The 23,733-nt window shown below is 46.5% G+C and overlaps 6 protein-coding genes across 7 annotated transcripts; 3 read left to right on the top strand and 3 right to left on the bottom strand.

Moving 5' to 3' along the window:
* Window positions 1–48: 48 nt before the first annotated feature.
* On the bottom strand, window positions 49–1,873 carry LOC108160659 (alpha-amylase-related protein). Its single transcript, XM_017294796.2, has 2 exons — window positions 1,199–1,873; window positions 49–1,129 (listed from the first exon to the last, which is right to left on the bottom strand). The coding sequence occupies exons 1-2, from the start codon at window positions 1,853–1,855 to the stop codon at window positions 302–304; spliced, it is 1,485 nt and encodes a 494-aa protein (XP_017150285.1). The 5' UTR covers window positions 1,856–1,873; the 3' UTR covers window positions 49–301.
* Window positions 1,874–2,310: 437 nt separating this feature from the next.
* On the bottom strand, window positions 2,311–4,318 carry LOC108158349 (sodium channel protein Nach). Its single transcript, XM_017290588.2, is given in 7 exon segments — window positions 2,311–2,466; window positions 2,468–2,633; window positions 2,698–2,801; window positions 2,868–2,994; window positions 3,045–3,493; window positions 3,543–3,833; window positions 3,893–4,318. Coding segments are annotated over 7 exon segments (1,599 nt in total). The 5' UTR covers window positions 4,255–4,318; the 3' UTR covers window positions 2,311–2,366.
* Window positions 4,319–4,421: 103 nt separating this feature from the next.
* On the bottom strand, window positions 4,422–16,983 carry LOC108160532 (putative inorganic phosphate cotransporter). Of its 2 annotated transcripts, XM_017294595.2 has the most exons (6): window positions 16,760–16,983; window positions 12,477–13,068; window positions 6,377–6,549; window positions 5,743–6,306; window positions 5,143–5,673; window positions 4,422–5,080 (listed from the first exon to the last, which is right to left on the bottom strand). In XM_017294595.2, the coding sequence occupies exons 2-6, from the start codon at window positions 12,538–12,540 to the stop codon at window positions 4,865–4,867; spliced, it is 1,548 nt and encodes a 515-aa protein (XP_017150084.1). In that variant the 5' UTR covers window positions 12,541–13,068; window positions 16,760–16,983; the 3' UTR covers window positions 4,422–4,864. The 2 variants fall into 2 exon arrangements, with proteins under 2 accessions (XP_017150084.1, XP_017150083.1); XM_017294594.2 differs by lacking the exons at window positions 12,477–13,068; window positions 16,760–16,983 and adding an exon at window positions 7,934–8,333.
* A 1,754-nt stretch (window positions 16,984–18,737) lies between these two features.
* LOC117187864 (accessory gland protein Acp62F-like) lies at window positions 18,738–18,991 on the top strand (the record flags this gene model as incomplete). The annotated part of the gene is made up of 1 exon (XM_033390745.1): window positions 18,738–18,991. A coding segment is annotated over one exon (198 nt), but the record flags the coding sequence as incomplete, so codon positions are not given.
* Window positions 18,992–19,816: 825 nt separating this feature from the next.
* On the top strand, window positions 19,817–21,117 carry LOC108160531 (cilia- and flagella-associated protein 161). The gene is made up of 4 exons (XM_017294593.2): window positions 19,817–20,038; window positions 20,099–20,614; window positions 20,675–20,779; window positions 20,833–21,117. The coding sequence occupies exons 1-4, from the start codon at window positions 19,943–19,945 to the stop codon at window positions 21,031–21,033; spliced, it is 918 nt and encodes a 305-aa protein (XP_017150082.1). The 5' UTR covers window positions 19,817–19,942; the 3' UTR covers window positions 21,034–21,117.
* An 88-nt stretch (window positions 21,118–21,205) lies between these two features.
* Window positions 21,206–22,375, top strand: LOC108158084 (trypsin 3A1). Its single transcript, XM_017290232.2, has one exon. The coding sequence runs from the start codon at window positions 21,503–21,505 to the stop codon at window positions 22,313–22,315; it is 813 nt and encodes a 270-aa protein (XP_017145721.2). The 5' UTR covers window positions 21,206–21,502; the 3' UTR covers window positions 22,316–22,375.
* The last annotated feature ends 1,358 nt before the right edge of the window (window positions 22,376–23,733 follow it).

Here is a 23,733-nt window from a genome sequence, read left to right as displayed (position 1 = left end):
CCCTATCCCTATCCGTTTAGGGATAGAGAACTCCCTGAGGATATAGTTGTCGAGGCATTTGTTAGACTAACTCCAGTTCCAGTTTGAATGTTTTACTTGTACCGTTTTTGTATTTGTACCGTTACTGTTATCGATCTTTCGATCAATCATACACACATACATACATATAGAGAGAGCTGAAACACTTATACATATTCATACATACAGTACATACATTATATGCGTTCGTTTTTATTGTAATTTGAGACAAAATAAATCCAATATTTCTGTCGTTAACTAAAACCCTCCTCTGGGTCTTGTCTTAAATTCTCGCGTCCACATGAATGGCCAACACGCCGTCAAAGTCATCGGAATTGATGCTCACAAAGCCCAGGCCGTCGTCCCCGACGTAGACGGACTTGCCGCTGCAGGATCCGTTGATCAGGTCTCCCGAGATGACGTCACAGTAGACTCCCTTGGGCAGACAGGTCTGCAGCACCTCCGCGAGATTGTACATGTTGTTGTTGAATGCAATGAAGCCCTTGGAGCCGCGGCAGAAGGCGATCTGGCTGTCGCCATTGTCCCACCAATTAGAGATCTCAGTGTCGCGCACGGCGTTCTTGAAGCCCACCATGTTGTATATCTGCCTCCAGCGGTGCTCGCAGATCCAGCCATTGGCACAGCCGCCATCCGCATCGAACTCGGGCGAGATCAGCTCCTCCTGCGCGTCCTGGGGCGGAGCCGAGTCGTGGTCATCGAAGGCGAAGGAGCTCATCACGCGACTGATGCCGTAGGGATAGGCCAGGTGGAAGGCGGTGGCCATCTTGTACTGGCGAGGAGACTTGTAGGTCAGCACTGCTCCGCCGTCACGCTGGTTATCGTGATTGTCGACAAAGGTAAGTGCCTGGCCCGACGAGAGGAAGCCCCAGTCGGTGCCCCAGCTCTGAAGCCACTTGAGGGCGTTGTTGCCACGGAAGGCGTTGCCGATCTCCTGCGAGAAGCGGAACTCGGTGACGGCACCCAGGCTGCTGTACTCCTCGCGGGTGACTTCCTGTCCACCATGGTCGATCACCTCTTGGAAGATGAAGGGACGGGAGCTGTGGGGGAATCCGTGCTCAATTTTCAGATCGCTCAGGCTGCCGTAAATGAACTAAACGATCATAGGGATCACAGGGGGTAAGTTATTGACTGGGAAGGAGCCGCAGAATCCTTGACTTACCTCGAGATCCTCTGAGGCCATGTGCTTGGCCGCATCCACGCGGAAGCCAGCCACTCCCAGCTCGATCAGATGATCGAGGAACTCAATCAGCTTGGTCCTCACCCAGTCTCGGCTCTGGTCGAGATCCTTGAGGCCCACCAGCTCGCAGTGCTGGATCTGGTAGCGATCGTTCCAATCGTAGATCTCGCAGCTCGGGTGGAAGTCCTCCGCTGAGTAGGGCACGCCCGGGAACGACTTCACGGCGGGTTCGGCCTCTGTGCCGGCCGTGCCTACAGCCTGGCCGACAAAGTCCGCCGACATGTGGTTGAGCAGGACATCGACGTAGATTCGGACGCCCACTTCATTGCAGCGACGCACCATGTCTGCAAACTGCTCTTCGTTGCCCGACCGCGTGATCAGCTTGTAGGAGATCGGCTGGTAGCGCTCCCACCAGGGGCGTCCTGGCGACACGATGTTCTCGTTGGCCGGACTGACCTGCACGCCGGCAAAGCCACGCGGACCTAGGAAGTTCTCGCACTCCTCGGCGATGTCCTCCCACTTCCACTCGAAGAGGTGGACGATGGTATTCCGGTTGCCCCACCAGTGAGGGCTATGCTGCGCCAGCGCCGAACCGGCAGCCAGAACGCAGAGCGCCAATGCGAACGTGAACTTGAACATGACTGTAGGTGATGGTGATGGCGGTCCCCCTTTTATAGCCGTCCCCAACCACCCAATCTTATCGCATCGATTTTCTTCGCTTGGGTCCAATTTACGACGAGCAGATGGTCCGCTGAAGGTATATTTACGATGGACATCGGCTGACCTATGGCAATAACAGATAACGAAGCAAATTACTGCTACTTATTTGCCATTGGTCTTTCAAAGATAAGTGTCGCGATCGATGGATTGTTTCGACCCGCAATTTGTGTGCATATTAAGAGATTGACAGAGGATTGGAGGAATTATGTGATCGTTATAATACTGATTATATGGGTAACGGACTCCCTAAATATAAAATACAAATTAAAAAGAGTGCACGATCTTGGGAGCCCCTAAAAATACGTTTATTTTATTATGTGGGTAAACCCTTTCCACGAAAACATAAAACCTCTTAAGACGATAAGTACCGCGAATAGAAATCGTGATCAGATTTTGTTGTGTTGTGCTTTGAGGCAATCATTTTATTGCTCTAATTTATTGGTTCGTTTTTTGCACTTTGATATCGCTGATGATGATTACGATTTGTAACTTGAATTATGAATACCAATCTTTGGATTTTTGTATGCGTAACTTGTTTTGGGAACGGCGAACTTTGTTCCCCTCTGAAGCATCTTTGTGCGTGCTCGACACTCCTTCACATAGTTCTTTCGGAGGATAATCGAAAAGTAATACAGTATCTCCACCACGGAGAGCATGCTCATGCCTACAAATAGGCTAAAGGCGCTGCCCAGGTTAGCTATGAGGAAAGCGGAAATTATAAGATGGGATCTCAAGGAAAAAAAAAAAATGGATGAACTTACAAACCAGGGTCACCATGTTGGAGAGCAAGTCCTGACGAATACGCCGATAGCTAATAGAGTTGATGAACACATGTAAAATGCCATCGTTTTTGGCTATACCCGAGCTGAAAGTGGAATCCATAACCTGAGAAGAATGTATACTTAAATTGATAGCCCAGGGGAACACTCACTAAAAGGGATCCACCACTGGCATATTGGGATGAAGCGGGAAATTGGAGATCTGAACATCGTAATCAAAGTGCTCGCATGTCAGGGGACAATAGCATTGAGTGCTTCTTTCTCGTGTGATGATATTAGCTGTACGAAAAGTCTTGTAAGATCGGCCATTCTATCGATTTGGTACCCACCAAAGTTATCCACCAAACAGGGAATATCCCTAAACGAGCATATCCGATCCCTGGTGCGATTGAAGTCAAAGAAGTACGTGTGACAGCCGCAGAACTTGACCATGTTGGTCACCCGGCAGTTGAGCTCACAGTTGGGGTAGACGTAGTCGGGGAAGTAGCGCAGATGGAACTCGTTTCCGAACACACAGTTCCGCTCTTCGATGGCCAGAGCCTTAACAGCCGCCGCGCAGAAGGTCTCCTCGGGTCGCAGAGCTGCGAAGACCTCCGTGTTGAAGGAAACGAACTTTGAGACAGCGTGGGCACTGGGAAAGGCATTGGTTTCCTGAATGAGCAGCTTCACGCCATACGAATAGGACTGCAAAGGGTCGTAGTTGTCGTCCTGGTACCGTAGAATCACCGACAGGCCAGAGCCCAGTCCTCCAGCGGCCCTTTGAGCGGTGAAGTTTAGTCTGTGCAAAGATGGAGTCATTAGAGGTTGGCATCTATATGGCCACTCACCCCTGTTGGCGCAGATTGAAGGAACAGCAGTTACCGAAGAAGGTCTTTGAGAGCTGAAAGAGCTCTGAGCAGTTTATAATCTTGCCATGGTACCTACAACGATACAGAATCTCACGGCAATCCCAACGCAAGTGCTCGACAAACTGTTCAAGTGTCAGATTGTTCAGGGTCAGAACAGACTCCATTTGCTCTATGTCCTGATCGGCAAAGCGTTCATCGTCCAGCATGAAGCCGTAGAAGATGTGGAGTTGTCGCTGGATGAGTGCCACATCAGCTCCCTCAGGTAGTCGCCTGTCGGTTGGGATCGTACCAATCAATCGAGGTCTCACACTGTGCTCATTCCCACTCACAGAGTCTCCAGAAATGCCTTGGACTTTTGCATATTGAAGAGCACCTCAGGACAAATTGTGACCGGTGGAAAGTAGAGGTTGCTCAGTGGCGTGAAGTCGCTCTCCACATTCATCCGGGTTGGATTGCTGCGGAAGTCCACGTAGAAGGTGTGGGCCATGGCCACCGCACAGCTGAACATCACAAGGGAGATGAGCAGCCAGACAAAGTGAACAATCCGGTTAGTGTCCTCGTCCCGGGTGTACCTCAAGCCGTGGATACTGCTGGTAGTGCAGAAGTCGGTCCAGGTGCGCCTGAGGGCGCCCCTCAGTGGGGACACACCAAAGTCTACTTGCTCCGGTGTTAGTTCCTCTTCGTGACCCATTGGATTATAACCATTGCATGTCCTTTGTGTGTCTTTTTATATGACAGATGACAGATGGGCCTACTAGCAGAAACGGATAGCCTGACATTTTGACAGTCGAACAACTGATTATTAATTTCGAATTAGGACTCCCCTCCCCTGCTCTGCAATCGATTGAAACACTCAGGTTCAGGTTTGGCTTTAAGCTATGGTAGATTTAATTCTTTTACATATTTGGTTGCGTTCCTTTCATCGGATCATTTCAATTGGTTAGAAGACTAAACTCGGTCTCTATCACATAAGAAAACTACAAAACATATACTCGTACTCATTTACAATGGTAGACCTCGATTTGCCTAACTTTGTTTCGACAATTTGTGCCTTGTTTCGGGTTTCCTTCTTGAACATTCTCTTTAACATTTCCTTTAACATGATTGCTGTCTTTTATTCTGCAAATCGGTTGCGTTGCAGCTGACGGGAATAGGATTAGGAATATCAATGGCTAACTATCGTAGTAAACATTTTTCTTAATACATAGATAACTAAAACAAATACTAAATTCTAGACTTGTGTACAGTAGTGTAATGGTAATGACAGACACAGGACACAGGTCGAAGGTCACAGGATAATACTACTGCCTCGACTCGGTAGCGGTGATAGCCTGTGGCGTGCTCAGCCTTGCTGGCGAGGAATTGGCTCCATTGCTCAGAGCCGCCTTCTGCTCGTCGCCCTCGGGATTGTCCCAGTACTGGCGCTCCCCGGAGCCGAAGATGTTGTAGAACGTACCGCAGATGATGTACACGAAGGCGGCAATGAAGAACACAATCTGCCACTGTCCCATAATGGGCTGCGAAAAGATATAGCTATTAGTAATCCCTCAGGACACAGAGCTCAGCTTTCTATCCTTACCTTTGATTGATCACTGATCAGGTTGCCCGCTGCAATCGGCGCCAGCAGACCCGCCAGATTCGCCGAGCAATTCGTGATGGCCATGAGGAAGCCGGCGAAGCGGGGCGTCAGGTCAAGATGGTTGATCTTGAAGCCCGAGTAGATGCCACCGTTGAGGCCTACGCCAATTGTGAGAATGGCCAATGTCAAGGCCCGGTCGCAGCCCGTGTAGGAGGCAGCAATCAGGGCGATGCCAGGTCCGTACTGTCCGATACTGTTGATCAGCTTCCTGGTGACCGTGTGGGAGAACCGCTTCGAGCTAATCATCCAGTCCGCAATCACCGAAATGAACATCGAGAAGAGCCACATGGCCAGGTAGGGGAGCGAGCTCAGCAGACCGTTCGACTTCAGGGAGAAGCGGAGCACCTGCTTCATGTACGTCGGCAGCTCTGTCATCAAAGTCTCGTAGCCGTAATTGTGGCCCATGTGGGCGAACAGGATCGCGTAGAACGGCATCGACTTGAGAATGGCCTTGAACGGAATCGGAGGGTTCTGCAGAAGATTCGAAAATGAATTATGAATGAATCCCTGTTGCAAAATTCAATCGAGTGGAGGACTTACTTTGACCACATCCGTGCCCCAGAGGGAGTCGTTGATGTACTTCTTCTCGCGCTCATCAATGCTAGGATGGACGGTGGGGTCCTCGTACACAAAGATGAGGAATGCAATGGACCAAACAGTGCCCACAATGCCAAAGACATAGAAGATCGATGGCCAGCCACCGTCGAAGCCATATTCCGCAAGGAGACCTGACAGCGGCATAGAGATGATCGTTCCGAACTGAGCTCCCGCGTAGACAGCGGCGCCCATGCGTGACCTCTCGTTGGGCGGAATCCACTTGGCAAGCATGGCGTGGGTGCAGGGTACAATGGGACCCTCGCCCAGCCCCTGGATGAAGCGGACGGCGCACAGGCCCCAGACGCCGCCTTGACGAGCTGCCACAGGGACCAGGAAGGCGAAGACCGAGTTGACGAGCATGCCATAGCCAAGGAAGCGCAGGGACCCGAACCTCTTGGCCAGTATGCCGAAGGGGATCTGGGTGATTACGTAGCCGTAGAAGAAGGACGACAGGATGTAGCCCTGAAGACTCGAACTCCAAACGAACTCGCCATCCTGGGAATCGTCCTAAAATGATAAATTGAATGGTTTAGAAAGAGCTGGAATACGAAGACTTTGGGGGGTGATTCGAACTTACAATGGGCAAATCACGATCGCCGCACTCATCGACGATCTCCTCATCGGTCGTCTTGATGGCCGTGTGGTTCACCATCGCCACAATGGCCACCGACATGTTGGTGCGCATCACGTAGGCATTGGCCATGCCCAGGAAGAGCATGAAGGTCACAAAGTAGCGGGTGGCAAAGAATCCTAAAACAAAAAAGGAACGAGCATATTAGTGGATTGTCAAAGAGTTTTCGTGCCTTCTTTTTCCTCTGTGTATTTCTCATCTTTCCATATCAATGAATACGTCAGAGACTAATGTACATCCATAAATTAAAATTTAATTGAGCAAAGGAAAAGCGGAAGTGTTGTCAACAGAAATAATTGCTAACAGAGATGTTCGCTTTTCGGAACCGCGAAAATAGGCGAAAATAAACCAGAACGAGGCTACAACACAGTGAGATTCTCGTACATATTTATCACACAGTCACAGTCACAGAATCTCTCAACTACGATATAATCTACGCTATAATCTTGTCTGTGGTTTACTTAGCCCAAGGTTTGACGCTCGAGAGAGAGAGATAAGGTCTAGTCTACCCATGACTCATTGCAGATAGAGGAGCCGGAAAGGGGTGTGAGTGGGTTGGCAATTGCCTCACTTTCTGATGCGGTCTCTGAGAATATATGGAATTACTGCTACGGGTATGGTGTCATTTCAGTGTATACATTCGATCTAATAGCCTTACAATCGTATTTTGAGATTGTTATTGGAATTGCTATGACGAAAACTGCAAATAAATGCGAATGGGAGCGGGGAGGGGGGTTCATTTCTCTATTGTCATTTGACAAACGTGTATCGTTGACAGTCGGCGTTCTTCAGAGTGTCGCCAACACGTGATATTCGATAGATTTCTGCTGCAAGTACAGTTGTGATCACTTTGCTGGGCTTGGGCCGTATCGTACATATAATTGGTAGGTAAAAATTAATGTTCGAATCAAGCCACAATTAAGGAATACATTAGATAGTAAATATAATTGAGGCAATTCACTTTTCCAGCAGTCGTAACTCGGCCCAACCCTGTGCCCGCCCATTGGGAGTGTTGAACTTTGCCCCTCCGAAAGTAAAGTTTCCGTAAAGTTGGAATTTACAATAAATCCACAAATAAACAGCAGTAAAAAAGCTATGTATGCCATAAACAATTACACCGAATAAATGCTGATTTAAATACATTTCAAAATGTACTGTTGGACGCTTGCTGTTCTTGTCATTGCTCACGCAGCATTAAATCGCTCGATTTTCCCCACCACACTAACCTAACCTCACACCCCTCTCATCACTCCCCTCACTCTCCAACAACGTCTCGTGTTGCACAATCGCCGTCGCCGCGTTCGCCACGCGAACCGGAATTGGAATCGCACGTGCATGTCTCGAGTGGCAGAGAGTCTATTTTAGAACGAGCGTCGTATCGACTGGCAATTAAATCGGACTACACTTGCCACTAAAATTACGTATACGCACACTGTGGACAGTGGACAGCGAGCATCGAAAACCCAAACACAGTTCCACAATTTAATTATTAACAAGGCTTACTTTTAGGGGTCTGGTCGAGGTCCCTCTGGTCCCAGACCAGGACATGTCCATCGCGATGGCGATGATTCAGTGTGCTGCGACGAAAGGTCATGTTGTCGCGTTGTAAATAAATTAGGTATATGCTAAACTAAATTCGAGATTTGTTCGAGAACTTGTTCGCTTGTTTTCTAGGCGGTGCGATTCACGAGTAGTAAGACTTTTTCCGCACACGCTTAAACCATTTCATTGTCTATCTGTAAACTTGACCGGTGTGGGACCGTAGCATTGCGCGGACTGGCAGACGATTTCAAACGGGAAAACTGAAACTGAACAATTACACTATACTACTCTTTCTTTGGGTTGCGTTACGGTGCGCTAACCCCGACGTTGGCTAGAGAACTGACTGATTCGGCACTTTGTGTGGCGGCTCGCTCGTGCGGCTTTTCCTACTGAGCGGCGACCGTGGCGCTGCCTTCATTTATAAACTCTGGTGCTGTGGGTTCTCGTACTCGTGGGACATTTGCAGTTCTCTGGCCGCTCTCTGTCCGGCCCGGCGATTACATCAACGGTGGTCAGCGTGATTTTAGTTTTCGACTTTCCCTTGTACTAATTTAGCGAAACGATGGAAAATTCTCTCGCCTCATAATGCATCCCACGATTGATGTCAATTGGGCGAGTGAACTTTTCGCAGCGTCAAAAAAATCGGCCCAGCTATATAGAGATATAGTACACAGTTCTAATTATATCGGTCGGACGTAAGCGTACCACACATCCAGATCTCGTGACTGCGGCACATGGAGACTGCTCTTAAAAGACATGCGCCCATTGCTTAAAATATGCACAGCTAAGTGATTCTGACGACAGTCAGCGGCAGGCCTTTGGGCAGTGGAAATATTTTCGAATACATACATATATATCTGCCTGAGCACCCAAACGAAAGTAAACAAGGCACACATGCTATGAAGTCATAGAAATGCCCCATCCCATCGGAGACGCCACCGCTAAATGGAGGCGCCCCCAGAGGTGCATATTCTGTGTGATTACTAATTAAGCCGAAACCAATTACTATATATTCTGGCAAGTCATTGCGTGAGCTTTGACAAGTTCCTGCTAATTTTGACAATCAATCGGACCGGCCTTTGTTGTGTTGTGCTTTTATTATTCTGCCCAACCGCAAAGCAAAAGCGAGACAGTTGAAACATTAAAAATAGCTACAGTCACGCTTTAACTCACAAATAATACTCGTACAAGGCGGCAAGTGCAAAATCATGTGTGGTTGTGTGTGTGTGTGTGAGTGTGAGTGTGAGGGCGAGTGCGTCCAAGAGACAGACACGTGATTGTCGGCTGCTTTTCAGCCGCTCAAGCTTTGAGCTTGAGTGTAGAGTAGAGCATTTCTAGCTTTGACTCTCTCTCTTCTGCAGCTCTCACACCGCCGCCGCACACATATTCGTGACAGTCTGAGATGCCCCATTGGCAGCTGTCTCGTTTTTTTCATTTTTTTTCAAATAAATACATATGCACAAGTCATCGCGTCGTGTAGTTGTATTTTTTGGCAAAGACCCTCTAATGGAATATTTTGTTTGGTCAGGCCGCAGTAGAGAGTACAGTTGTGCACGCTCGAAGCAATTAAGTGATTTTTCATAATGCCTGCCAACTATTGGTGCTATTTCGGGATGGGCCATCCATCAGGGCGATAATTAAACAACATAATTACTATAATTGCTACCTGCTGGGGCAGCACCAACTCCGAAGCCGCTCGACCTCAACGTTGGCGGCCGACAATGGAGAATATTGAATTCCAGGATGAAGGATGTGGATGTGGAGGTGGATGCTGATGTAGATCTCGATGAGGATGTCGCTAAAGAAGTGACGGTAATGACAAGGAGGTGCATCATAACTTACATTCTTTTTACATGGAGCTAAACTTCTCGTTAGCGCGAAGCTTTTTTGCAGCATGCTTTTGGGGCGTGCTTTTCAGCTTACGTTATTCGTTTCACGTAAGCGTAATGTAAGTGGTGTGCGGTTTTAAGCATTAGTGTATGAGATTTGACCAGATTCCGTGCAATTCTGAGTACTAAAAGTGTTGTGAATTCAGATACTGATTGCTTAGCCACAAAATTTCGATCATAATTCGAACAAATACGAGTCTCTCACAAGGGTTTCCTGGTATGGGACTGTGCTAGGTGCAAAGCAGAATCGCAAATATTGGCAGCCTTTATGAGAAGAACCTTTGTTTTTCCCCGGCAAGGCAAGGAAGGTTACATGATTTCTACTGAGCTGATGAATGGATTCTACTCGTATCGTTTTTATCTTGTGGTTCCACATGGGCGAGTGCCAACTATGGAAGCGCTGACGCTTAATTGCTCTCTGTGTGCGAAAGTAATTTCTATTTGACGTTCGCTTTTTCCCTTTAGCAGGTGAAATGCCTGCTTCATGATTACCATTCACTGAATGAATGTCTTGGCTATTTCCGAGGTGGTGCGGCGCTCTGGGGGATCTGGCAATCTATATAAATAGTAACATGCACAATTTGAGATGAGATGAGTAATTTGCTTGCCACTTGCTAGTGGCATGTGGCGGCTACAACAAAATCTAATTAAATGTTTTGCGAAACGTCGCAAAAGTCACGATCTTAGAAATAACCCAAGGAATTTCAACTGTCCAATTTGTGGGTTACCCTCTTACTCTCACTCTCTCTCTCGGTCTTCGGTCCTCGGTCTATCTGCTCTGCTTTGTAAAAGCAATTTTCTAATTTATCATTCGAGTCGGGCCGGGCCAGGCCGGGTCGGGTCGGGATGAGCTGTAAATCGCATTACGCCAGAGGCCCCGATGACAATACACCCTATATATGGAACAGATATGGGGCTCAACTCGAGCGCAACGTTCAACAGGTCGCATCGCTGATTGTATTGTTGATTGTGTGGGAGGTTTGTTCAAGCCACCCATCCCAACCCATTCCACACCCCATAGCACGTAGATTTTAGAGGAGGGAGGCGTTTTCTTTAAATGCTATACTAGATTTCGCTGGGTGCCGAATAACAATGTCCCAATTAAACAATTGCATGTCCGGGGAAATATGTGAAAATTGAAAACTAGGATAGCCATGCGAATGTCAATATCAGGGCCAAAAGCCGGCGACATGCAAAAACTTGTCAAACTGCCAGATCGAAATTGCACGGCAGAGAACTTGCCAGAGCAGAGCTCTGTTAGAATTCAGAACGCCAACAGAGCGCAGTGCTGTTATTGCAGCAGCGATCCGAACGAAAGTAAAAATGCGAAAAAGTGAAGAGTTCTCTCGCTGGAATCCCAAGGGGAATGCGCATTTCCCCGGCTGACCTTAGCGCCGAATGGAGTGGGGGTGGGGGGAAACGAGTTTTGTCATTGCCTTGCAGAGTTCATTTGCACAGTTATGAACACGTACCATACCTGGCATTTGTCGAGATTTATGGCATTGTTTTGGATAGGTTTTGCTTTTATTGCTCAGCATTTTTGGGGCTATGCCGGTAACCGGTTCGACTGTGGCAGGCCTACCGGTCAGCTCCGCAAAAGGCAAACGGGGAAGGGAACCGAACCTGAACGATGATCTGTGTCAAGTGTGGGGCAGGCAGACGATGATGATTTCTAGAAAGGAAAGAGCAACAGAAACATAGGCTCTGTGTCTGTCTCTGTCCGCAAATGGAAACAGAATAGGCAAATTAGACAACAAAAGTTGGCATTTATTGACTCAACTGTACCGCCACCGCATCCACCTCCTCATCCTCCCTTCGTAGGGGGACTTTTGTGGGGTCTGTGTCTGTGTCACACGTTAATTGGGAATGTGGCTCACGCGTTGGCGACTCTGCTATTAATGAATTTTATTTTATTTATTTTCCTTTTCTTTTGCATTGCATAACAAATAACTTCCGTTTAATGCCGACCCTGGCGTCCGCTTTTGGCACTTTTCAAGCTTCTGACGCTCTTGATGTACTCGTATTAAAATCAAGTGGATTCCAGGAGAATCATTGAGAGTCCCATTCGATTCAGCAGCTTTCAGTTTCTGTTGAGACTTGCTTAGTATAAATGTAAATGATATGCCTGAGTAGTCAGCAGTCAGACAAGCTTGAAATAAATAGGGCAATTACGTGTAACTGAGATCATAGACCTGGCCATAGCATAGATCGTACGAAATGGAAGTTGAGCGGATAACGGCGAGTACAAAAGGGGAAGTGTAGATGACTGGGATCCAGATTGATTAATAATTGAAATGATTGCTGGGTTTATTTCCTTCTTTTTTGGTATCTGTATCTCTCTATCTATACTCTCCTTATCGGATGTTAGTTCAATAAAGAACTCATTATATGGCTTCTGATTTTATTCATCAGCCTAATCTTTATGCGATAATTTTCCATTACAATTTCCATTCTATCTCTTCGTAACAAATTAACTTGTAAAAAGCAAAAGCCTAGATAGTATATTATCTGAGCAATGTTCAGTATTCACATTTTGATAACCTATCCCTCTCCACCCTCATCCCTATATCATCTCTACCTCTACATATATACCTAAATATAGTTTGGGCACTCACCTAATGGCGGCTTCTCGAGATCCTTCTCGGTGCTCCCACAAATGGCCTCCTTCGATGCGGACATCTTGTGTGCTTCGTGTTTTATTTGTTGGGTGGGAACGTGAGTGTGTGTTTAAGTTAAATAAGAGGTGTTAAAACCAATTGCTTGTGGCCTCTGTAAGCGCAGCGCTTAAATATCACAATACTGCACGGAATGTATAAGATTTAAGACTTTTTTCAGCAACCGTTTTCAGCAAGAGCCCGATCTGACAGCTCTCAAGACATCTTCTTTGCAGATGTACATGTGTTTGTATCGTTATCTCAGCTCACTCTTTCTCTCTTCACTCGCGACCTGCTGCGGCTGGCAGCTTGATTTGTTCTGATTGTCACTCGGTGGCTAGCGGCCTTTAAATAAGCCGAATGGAGACGGAGTGGAGACTGGGACTGGGACAGGCGGTGCTCCGTCTGCTGTTTGCACGATTTATTTTCCGTTCTGTTTGGCTTTGCTTTGCTGAGAGATCTGCGCATGCGTTCCCTTCGACGTTGCCCGTTGTCGTTGCCCCGCTGTACATATAGCTACAGCTATAGGTGGTCGGCAGATCAAGTTGTTAATCTGAAAGCAGAGCAGACATCAAATTAGTTTGATAAATTTAGCAGGGTGTTTCAATTGATTGCGCAAACGCAACCGCCAAGTGTCGCCGAACGCGAACTCGAGATTTGCATCATCATCTCGCCTCCCTGATTGATCAGATCAGCGGCGTTTGATTTCACGAGTCTCTCGCCCTACGCACGTTTTCCCAGGTAACAGCGAAGTTTGCGTTCAAATATTTGCTATGATTTGACAGATTCGCGCGGGATGATAAGCTCGTATCAGGAAATATGGGGACCTTAGCCTACCACGTAAGCCACGTTCTGTATGGGAGAGCGGACCTTGAAGAGGCTTTTTTCGGCAAGGCACGACCCGGAATGCAAGGCTACTCCAATATTTGCATTGCGGGCTTATATGCGGAAAATTTAAAAGTAATTGCAACGACTCAATGTAATTAACCTTATAACTATAGTACTTATCTTGCGAGCCTCACATATTGACAATTTCGGTTCCCTGATGATGTAATATAATCTTCTTTAAGCTCTGTCCCTTTGGAGGAAACTGGTTCCGATTTCGATTCGTACTGACAATTCTAGGTAAATCGATTATAATGGCACTTTAGATCTGAACAAACTTTATATCCCCACACACCAGACACCACACACACTCGGACACTCGATAACAACAGTTGCGCACTTGAGTTTTTGTGAGTGGAATTTCAATTGTTTTCGGGTTGTTTTGCATGTCAGAGCGTCAGAGCGGCCCAAAATTGAATTTTGGAAAGTTTCATAAGTCGCATATAACGAACAAAACAAAGCTGCGACGCGATTTTGAACAATCTGCTGCCCGCCGCTGATTTGTTTACGTAAATTTCTTAGAAATTAAAACCACATAAGGCCTTAAACAGGTTGTTGTTATGAGCCCCAAAGTGTGCCGAACAAGAATCATGGCAAATGGTTCACTAATTACCAAAGAAACACACCAAGATTCATTCCTATACTCCAATCCTGATTTCTTCGGAAAGATAACGCTAGAAGATAGACGTAGAAAGGCACTCACTCTATTTAGACAGAGCAATTTTCTAGGAAAGAGAGAGGCACTCGTATTGTTTTGTTTGATCAGTTGGATTCGATCGTTCTCAGGGGATTTCTTTACTCTTTTATGAGATCAGACATTGGTATATGGGAAATACCCATCTATTCTGAATGAGCTGCGTTCATAAATAGCGGAAAGTTTTTACTAATAATAGACCCTAATTGCGTACCATTTCATGATTTTCGAATGATACTGAAAATAATAGAAAATCTAAAACGTGATCTCTATATTGTATAAGATCTATTCATAACAGAGTGCAAATCTTCAGTGTCTCGCACCGTCATTCTCGTCACAAATATTTATCGATTTAAGGAATTAGCAATGTTTAATTTTAGGTAAATAGTCGGAAAAAATACCGAACGGCCCATCATTTCGAAGACGAAATGATTTTGCATTTTGAGGCTGCTAAACGATCGGCGACTGCCACAGAAACAGTCTCCAAATGCGGATCGTCTGCGGAAGGTTCCTGGATCGGAAAAACCTAATCTTGGTTGCACAACCTGCATAGATGTAGATCTTATGTAAATCACGACAGGGGGGAATAGGTTCTTTACGATAATTGCCCACGATCGTAAGGGAAAAGGGAATTCACAGCCCAACTAAGCGAGTGTACGACTATATTGCTTAAACAAAAATTATAAATTTAACTGGCAATTGTTAATTACGACTGTCGACTAATGCGCAACTCAGGACTCGCTCGGCTATAGTTGCATTTCACGGGCATTAAAAGTGCATTAGTAAATAACAATAAATTTATAGACAGCCACAAAACCATATTTAATAAAACCCACTTCTACGAGTAGCGGAAATTTATGAATTTAATCGTAATCGCCAGTCCCCGGGTCCTTATCCGATCCAAGCGTGCGCCAAAGGCGCTTTCGCCTCTCCAGAGTGTCGGAAATTTCAGCAGATAAGTAGCGAAGGGGTAGAGTTTTCGTAGAGTTTTCAAAGTCCGATCCATGCTTGGGGGCAGTTATTCTATGGGCCGAAACGTTTGGAGAGTCGATTGTAAATTCGCGGGCAGACAGATTTATTGACAGACCCCATACCCGATTGATATATGGACAGAGGTGAGGGTGACAGAGGGGTACAGCAATTTGCTGAATTGGTTGCCATGAAAGCGGCCAATCGTTGGGACTTGACCATAAATCAAATACACTTATCGAGGGACCCTCATCGAGTGCGTGCGCTCTTATAGATTAAGCTCGTAACGTCCCTATCTGCTACCCTGTACAAACTCTGGAGAGTAAAGCCAGGCAACAGCTTTAGATTCAGGCACTCAGGCACGTGCAAAAGGTTCTTCATTCAGCTGTTTTGTGGCCAAGTGAGATGTGGCCATAAACCAGCTATAGACTCGTCTGATATCAGATTGCCATACTCGTAATTATGACATAATTACGTTTATCGCTATCCCATAAACGTGCAGTCGTCAGCCAGTCAACGGCCGCTTATACGACAGCAAAATGACAAGGCCCTGGAAGCGTACCGCGCACCGCACAAAAAATTTTCCACCCACACCACACTATTGCTGAGGACTCTCTCGGCCTCTCCCGTCGGATGGAAAGTCATTCCTCTAAATTGGTACGAGTATTTCAATTGTAATCCTCTTAATTTATGATGATTTTATTCGCTCTGTTCAAAAATTGTTGCTCGCTTTTTCTCGCGCAGCAGCGTTTTTCCTATCAATTTCCATTTGCAGTTCGCATTCAGCTTTCAAGTTCAGGTTCAGACCTGAGCCCCAACCTCATATACACATTCGTTTCGGCCGAGTGGTTCTGTGTCTCTATGGCTGTTGCGTTTTGTTGCTCTCGAGTGGTGGGGAACTGTTTGGCTTTGGAGGAGAGGGTCTTGTGTCTTGGTATTGTCTCGTGGCTCATGGCCCAGAGCCTATCTGCTTATCTGCGCGCATTTTTGCACTTGAGCCGGGAATTACTTGTAGCCCAGAAACAATCGAACTGCAATTGGATCGGAAATTGGGTCTAGAGTTTGGGTGAGTAACGGACATTGGGCCAGTATTTATCATCCGATCGTTAATCATTTCTTAATCACTTTTTATTCGTTTTCCTTGACAAAAGCTCTCACACACAATGAACGATATTTTTTATTCAGGAATGGATTTCTGGGGAATACTTATTTGACTCGTTTTTTGTTGCGTATGGAATAATTTTAAACATATTGCTACTTTTTTTGTGGATTTAATTTACGATGTTTAAGTCAGAAACTCACTCACCTCACACACACACACACACACACATTAAAATAAAAAAAAAAAACACATATGTATGTACAGTATATGAATATAAAAAAACACAGACACAGATATATGTAAATACACACGCGCAAAACACACTTAAAAACAACTTTTCAAAAATACGAATCAGCTGTTTTGCTTTAGTCTGATTCTTATTCCTCTGACTGCTGTTTCCCTTGCTGGAGTTCTTATTACTCCTCTTACGTGTCTTCTGTGCGGTCATTTAACCGATATCAGCGAATTCGCAGACAAAAACAGAGACAGGAACAGAGAGTGAGCGGAAGAGTGCGAGTAGCAAAAGCTCCACTCAATGGACAGGAACACAGTTATTCTATCAACTAGAAGCTTAGGCAGAGAAGAGACACTCACAGGAATGGTTTTTCCGATACCATGGAACTCCACTGGAATTTTCTCTTGTTGGACACTTTCCACCACAGACGCGCACTTGGGCTGGAAACTTTCTTCTTGATCGGCAATCGACACCTTGGGGTCTGTGCTTGTGCTGCCAAGGCCGGGATGCAGGCAGAGTACAGGTGCTGTGCTGTGCTGGAGCGGACAGTCTCGGACGAGCGCTGGCTCTGTAATGACTTACTACCTCGACTAATTGAACGTTTTTATAATTCTGTTTTTGTTTCTGTTTTGCTCGCATCGAAACGCGGACGCTGACAGAGCTGCGTTAGCGGACAGAGGAAACACGAAGCGAAGCGGCATTCGCTCGTTTGATTCATCGGCCGAGCGGCAGCGCAGAGAGGAGGCTTGCTCGTCGTTCGGTTGGGTGGGTGATAGGCGACTGTGATAATGGCCACGTTTATGGGCAGCAATATAACCAATTAAACGATATTTTTATAGCGACAGTGCCAACAAAGTCAGCGTTGAAGCTGCGCCTGAGGATCACAGAGGCTCTAGTGGCACTGCAGCTTTGTCTCTATTTTCGGGCCTCCGCTTTGTTAGGTGCGAACGTGTTAGCGGTTACCGGTTACCGGTTCAGGTGGGGAGCGAGAGCTGTAAGCTCCGAGAGCAGCTGTTCTCTCGTGCTCTCCGACATGCCGCTCACGTGCAAATTCTAGCACTGAGAGCAGACAGTCGAAAGTTATCTCCAACCGCATGAAAGACGCATGAGAGATCGGCCGAGCTGACTCTACCGATGCGAAGCTTTTACAATATTGACAGGCCTAATGAGGAGATTTACAGCAAAGACGTCAGAGCTTTGGGCCCATATCATGCAGAACGGAACCAATAAAAGAGGAATGCCCCGTGCAAAACAGCTCTGTAAACTGTGCTTTTTATAAACCAATATCCCAATCCAAAAGCGGACAATTAGTGGGCCATAAAGTGACTTTTGACCAACGATAAGGGCTGGGCCAACGAGCCTGCCCAGGTAGCGCTAGAATTCTATCAACCTGATTTCGGGTCTATAAAGAGTCGTAAAACATAATCTTGGGAAACAGTAGTTCCAACCGGACAAGGCTATTGCTATAGCCATCAATGAGCCACCAATTCGAGATGGGGAAAACCTAATCACATGATGCGGGATTGGATTAGCCTATCGACGGAGCTCGGGGCGCGGTAGCTCTCTCTGAGATCTCCTATCGCGCAGCGCCCATCGTCCATCGAATATGTCTTATGTGACAGTCTCGAGTGCGTTTCAATGGCCGATGCCAAATCAAATGCCCATTTCTGCTCTTGGGGAATTATCTGATTATTAATTATATTTCACCAATCGCGATAGGCAGCTCTGTTTAGTGTTTAGTGACGGAATCGGAGCCAGAGGAAGATATTCCAACGTCACATTTGATCCACTATCGTTTTGGGGCCTGTCGTTTGACGCAGTTAAAAAGGTGGCAACTGTTTCTGAGGGTCTCTTTGTGTGAGGACTTGTATTTGAAGCAGATAACGAAACGGTTTTGAGGGTACGGCACGAAACAATTAGCGAATAGATTGCTTTTCTTTTAGGTAAACAACTGGGGTAAAAATTTGTCTTTTAGATTATAACTTATCATTGATGATATTTGATATTTTAGGTGATTTTGCATGGAAATATGTGTCATACTGGCGCCAGAGCGACTCTTCAGTTATGGGGTAACCTTTCGAGGCATAACTAATTAAATTGATCAGTAGATCGGTTCCACTACCAATTGGATCTCTGACCCAATCACCAAAACTTTCATGCGACCATCGCCAAATGATGATATTCCTCCACATAATGCTATATTACGTTCTATCACCCCGTTGGGTCTTCGGGGATATTCCTTTTGCTCGGGCCAATACGCCGTATCCTCCCAGCCTGGACTGCGGTCTCAATGCCACCAAGTCCAGCTGCTCCTCCAGGTGCGAGGAGACCTGCTAATACAAGTCGCGCACCTGTCCGCCGAAGATCTGCGGGGGTCCGTGCGTCTGCATCGAGGGCCATGTGATCGACGAGCGGCGATCGGGCTGCGTTCTGCGGATAGATTGCGGGCAGAAGCAGCTGAATGTTCCCTCGTACCAAGTGAGCAGCGTGAAGTACTTTGGTGCCAATTACGGCCAATACCTTATCCCTACATGAAGGAATTGTGAAATTACTAATGTGAGTGCAACCAAATAAAAATAAATCAGTGCCGAGCTGTGTATCAGACTGATGCCACGACTGATGGCTGATTAGTTGGAACAGCAGCTCTAGCGTAGGGTAAACATGGCCATAAACCACCGTATGGGCCCCTTACTATTGAGTGCCGAGTGCCTGGTGCCTAGATAAGAAACGTGCCGCACATCGGCCGATCCAGGTCCGCACGTTCACGTGATGTGCACGCCGATCTATCATCAGACACCACATCACCCATACAATATATCAGCGATAATGAATAACAAGCACAATTAACGCGACCAACAACGCATGTGGCAACTGACAACTGGCTGATGTGCCAAATGTTGATACAACTGGCTTATCTTGTCACCGATATTGGGCCCAGACATCCACAGATTTGCTAATGATGATGAGGCACCCAGCCTTCAACAGACTAGTTTGGTCTCTTCTGCTCTGCTCTGTCTCCACTTATAGACAACGCCTACAGCCAACAGCCAACACTGGCGTCTTAATCACCTCTATTTAATTTGACTTGATGAAGCACATTCCATTCGAGTATATTGTACAAATTAAAGCTCAGAAATGTGTGCTAAGGGGGAATATTGTCTCTGTCATTACTCATCCGCCGTGTGGGCCAGTGCACAGCAATCGTTTATAAGACCAAAAGTATGCTATAAATCCATATGAACGTATCCGCAATGAATCCCGTGGTGAATTAGAGCATGGGGGGCATGAGTGAAACCCTTAGCTTCCACATAATAATACCATCAGTTCAATTACTTTCCATTGGCACCATCTTCTATCCATTTTACAGGATTCCTCTTATAAGAAGGCGTTGGAAAACCTCTCCAATATTTAGCTTTGTTTTATTTAGACAACTGAAACATACGAATCGTGTCTCAATTGCCAAAATAAAGAATAATCAAATTCTTTCCAATTTCTTTGTGAGTAATATATTTTGTTTCTGTTTCGCGACTACACAACACAAAATGCCTTGCACGGTTTTCGATATAAGTGGCGGATCATCTCGCTTCCGGCCTGTCGTCCGCATTGGCAATTGGTTCGAGGAAAACTGCCTCGAGGAGGTAGGAGAGCGAATTCAAGCCATTATACCATTAGATCTTACCTACTCTGACCTTTTCTAGGACAAAGTTCGCAACTTTAAGAGCAAGCGGGATCGGGGCGAACTTCTGGTGGAGAAGGCGCGCACTCTTTACGACAACTTCCACAAGGAGATTGTCCTCGCAGCGCCTAAGCAGAACGTTATCTTCGGAGCCGTCGTCCAACTGATGCCCATTTCCATGAACATCGAGAATATGAGCACCGCTGATCTGAACCTCGCCCTCTCGGTGGTGATCAACGAGCGGGTGGTGCGCCACAGCCAAAGCATCAACGAGGACTGCGAGCTGACGGTGGCTCCCTCCGCGCGGTCCTGTGTGCGCAACTCGTTCCGGATCGTCAGTGGCGACGAGCACGACCGCATTGGGCAGGACATCAAGTACGGGCAGCGCTTCCGCCTGGAGTGCATGGACTCGGAGAATGATCCCATCATGCTCTACAGTGCGCCCAAAAAAGTCAACCTGAACCAGTCCATCGATGTCACATATCATTCCCATAAAAACGGCGAGCTGAACTTTCCTCTGGGCCTTGTTCATCGCAGTGTAAGATGACGATGAGTCCATGAAAAGGTTTTTATTGATGTATGCTATCGTCTTCTACAGAGGTGTGGCTGTCCGGGTGGTGACCTGCCGATGGCCTTTACCAACTGGTTCTGCATTCACGTCGATCGCAACCGGCGCTTCGAGAGCGAGGGCGAAGATATCCCCGTTTGTATGAACAAGCTTCCCTTTGCCATTATTCTAACCAACTTCTCTTCCAGAGCAATGCCCCACTGGTCATTGTCCATGCGGCGACCAACCGCAATCTCGCCGCCGAAAATGTGGTCATCCAGACTCTGTTCGGTCCAGAGTTCCTCGTGTCCGTGCAAAACTATCGCAACATCTACAAGCGCGAGCTCTGGAAGAACGTGTGGATGATCAGCAACGGCCATCAGGCAGGCCCCATCAGCAAGAAGGCCTAATCTAAAAATTCCCCGTCCCAACAAACACCCGTTTTCGCCTAGTTTGCTTTAAATAAAGGCCACTGCAATTAGGTGTAACGTGAACTTGGATTTTACGAGTATGTGGCGATAATTTAAGTTTCGCACATGGAATTGTGTCAGCCGAGCCCCCGCGGGTTGGCGCAGATAATGCCCGGCAGTGTGTGTTTTCATGCTTAGAATAGATAGAACGAATGGAAGAGGATGAAGGCACAAATTGAAGTACAAAGGCTACACCCTATGTAGATGAAAGTTGAATATGGTTTCCATGGTTTGTCAGGAAGTATTTCTTATCTTTATTGGCGAATCGAATGTATGTTTCCAGGCTTTCCAAAAGGTACCGTAAGTTACTAATGGTGGCACCCCACCCAGCTCAATCCAATTCTCATATGAAAGTGTGCCAGTCAGAGATAAAAACTTCCACGAAAATGAGCCAACAAGACCTATAAATATGTTAAAGGCAGCTACAGTCTGCACACTCATTCCTAAAATGTCTCCGGTCACATGTCTAGTAGCTCCACTGCTCCTTCTGATCGCCACGACATCTGTTCCTGGTCAAGCCAAGGCGGCGGATGTTTCGCGAATCATAGGCGGAGAGTTTGCGGGCCCTGGCCAGTTCCCGCATCAGGTATCGCTCCAGTTGAAAGGGCGCCATCATTGCGGAGGATCTCTCATCTCCGACACGATGATTGTAACTGCCGCCCACTGCACCAAGGACCAGAATCCTTCCCAGATGAAGGCCATAGTGGGAACCAACGATCTGAGCGCCGGCAATGGGCAGGTTCTCGGCATTTCCCAGTTCATCATTCATCCGCAATACAATCCGCAGAGCCAGGACTTTGACATGTCGCTGATCAGGCTAAGCAGCCCCGTGCCAATGGGCGGTGCTGTCAAAACAATCCAGCTGGCCGAAGCTGACTCCAACTATGCCGCTGACACCATGGCCACCATCAGCGGCTTTGGAGCAATCAACCAGAATCTTCAGCTGCCCAACCGCTTGAAGTACGCGCAGGTGCAGCTCTGGAGCCGTGACTACTGCAACTCCCAGAACATTCCCGGTCTCACCGATCGCATGGTCTGTGCTGGGCATCCCAGTGGACAAGTCAGCTCCTGTCAGGGTGACTCCGGTGGGCCGCTTACTGTGGAGGGCAAACTCTTCGGCGTGGTCTCCTGGGGCTTTGGATGTGGCGCCAAGGGACGCCCGGCAATGTATACCTATGTGGGTGCCCTCAGGTCCTGGATCAAGCAGAACGCAAATGTTTAATTGGAATCGGCATGAAAGTAATTGGGTATCTGACTAAAGCTAAATCATTAAATAAAAAAATACTGCATACTAATCATCGCTTTATTAGGAAAATTAAATTTAGTTCTTGGCTTAGCCAAGCAGCTGGTACATTTTTTAATTACCTGCACTTTCTACGATGTACGACGCAGGTGATTAACCTCATCGACTTTGACCCTATTCATCTTTTTTTCGTAGACTATTTTTCTTGGCTCTTCTTCTTTTATTTTTGGGCGAGACCCTCTCTGGCCACAAATTGCTGTGCCGGGATTCCCTCCGAGTGGTGTGCTCCTGTCTCTCCATCGTCATCCTTCGGCATGGCCATCGAATATAATGCAACATGGCCACTTTAACAATGGCAACCAAGGAAGGGGATACATGGGCTACTAAATGCTAAATATATCTCGTTTTTATTAGGTTTAAAGAAAGGTTTTAGGATATACGCGTCCATATATTTAGATAGTAGATACAAAAGTTTTCTACTTGTTTATTTATTTAGGCTCAGCTAAGCTATGATGAATAAAATTGTTAAAAAATCATCCTTGCTGTATCCTGTGTGGGGAAAACTATCCCGATCACAAAAAAGGCGTGGAACGCCAAGATCGGTTCAGAAATAGCAGAGAAAATAATAATTTTTGATTGGGGAGAATGTCCTTGATCCTTTATAAGGACTCCATAAATCAGGGACACTTCTGATCTATTTTTCTGATCATTTCGGGCCATGAAACGCCACGCTCGTGTTACCAATAAGGGATAAAACAAGATATACATATATGTCTGGAGAAAAGATCCTTGATCCTTGGTCCTTGATAAGCGCTCCATCAAATCAGGAACATTTTTCCGAATGCAGGAAGCCATCGCACGCTAAGATCGGCCCACAAAAAGCGGAGAAAATTAGTATTTTTAATCTTTGATATCCCTTGTCCTCGAAAATGACTTTATAAAATCAGGGATATTTTGCCCATCACAGGAAGACGTTTCACGCCCAAATCGGCCAACAAATAACGGAGAAAACAAAAGGGTTTGTAATTTGTTGCTTTTGAAAATGTAGCTCAAGAAATCACAAATAGGGGTGCAACCGTCAAAAAAAAAAACTCACGTCAAATGGCTGGGATACCAGGCGAACAGAAATCAGCAGAACGTCGATGATTTTTTTTGAAGCCCCCTTAAGTATGCTGCGAAGTTTTTTTTTGCAATTGCTACAGTTGCTTGCTGTTGATTTCTGTTCGCCTGGTATCCCAGCCATTTGACGCAAGATTTTTTTTAGACGGTGGTGCCCCTATTTGTGATTTCTTGAACTACATTTTCAAAAGTAACAAATTACAAACCCGTTTTGCAGCGGCATCCAGCCAGGAGCACATCCCTCGTAGCTCCCGAGAGGAAGACAAGCTACGGTTGAC

The sequence above is a fragment of the Drosophila miranda genome, chromosome 3 (genome assembly GCF_003369915.1).
Source record: "Drosophila miranda strain MSH22 chromosome 3, D.miranda_PacBio2.1, whole genome shotgun sequence".
NCBI lineage: Eukaryota > Metazoa > Arthropoda > Insecta > Diptera > Drosophilidae > Drosophila > Drosophila miranda.
Note: the sequence above shows the minus strand (reverse complement) of the source record. Positions and strands in the feature narration are given on the sequence as shown.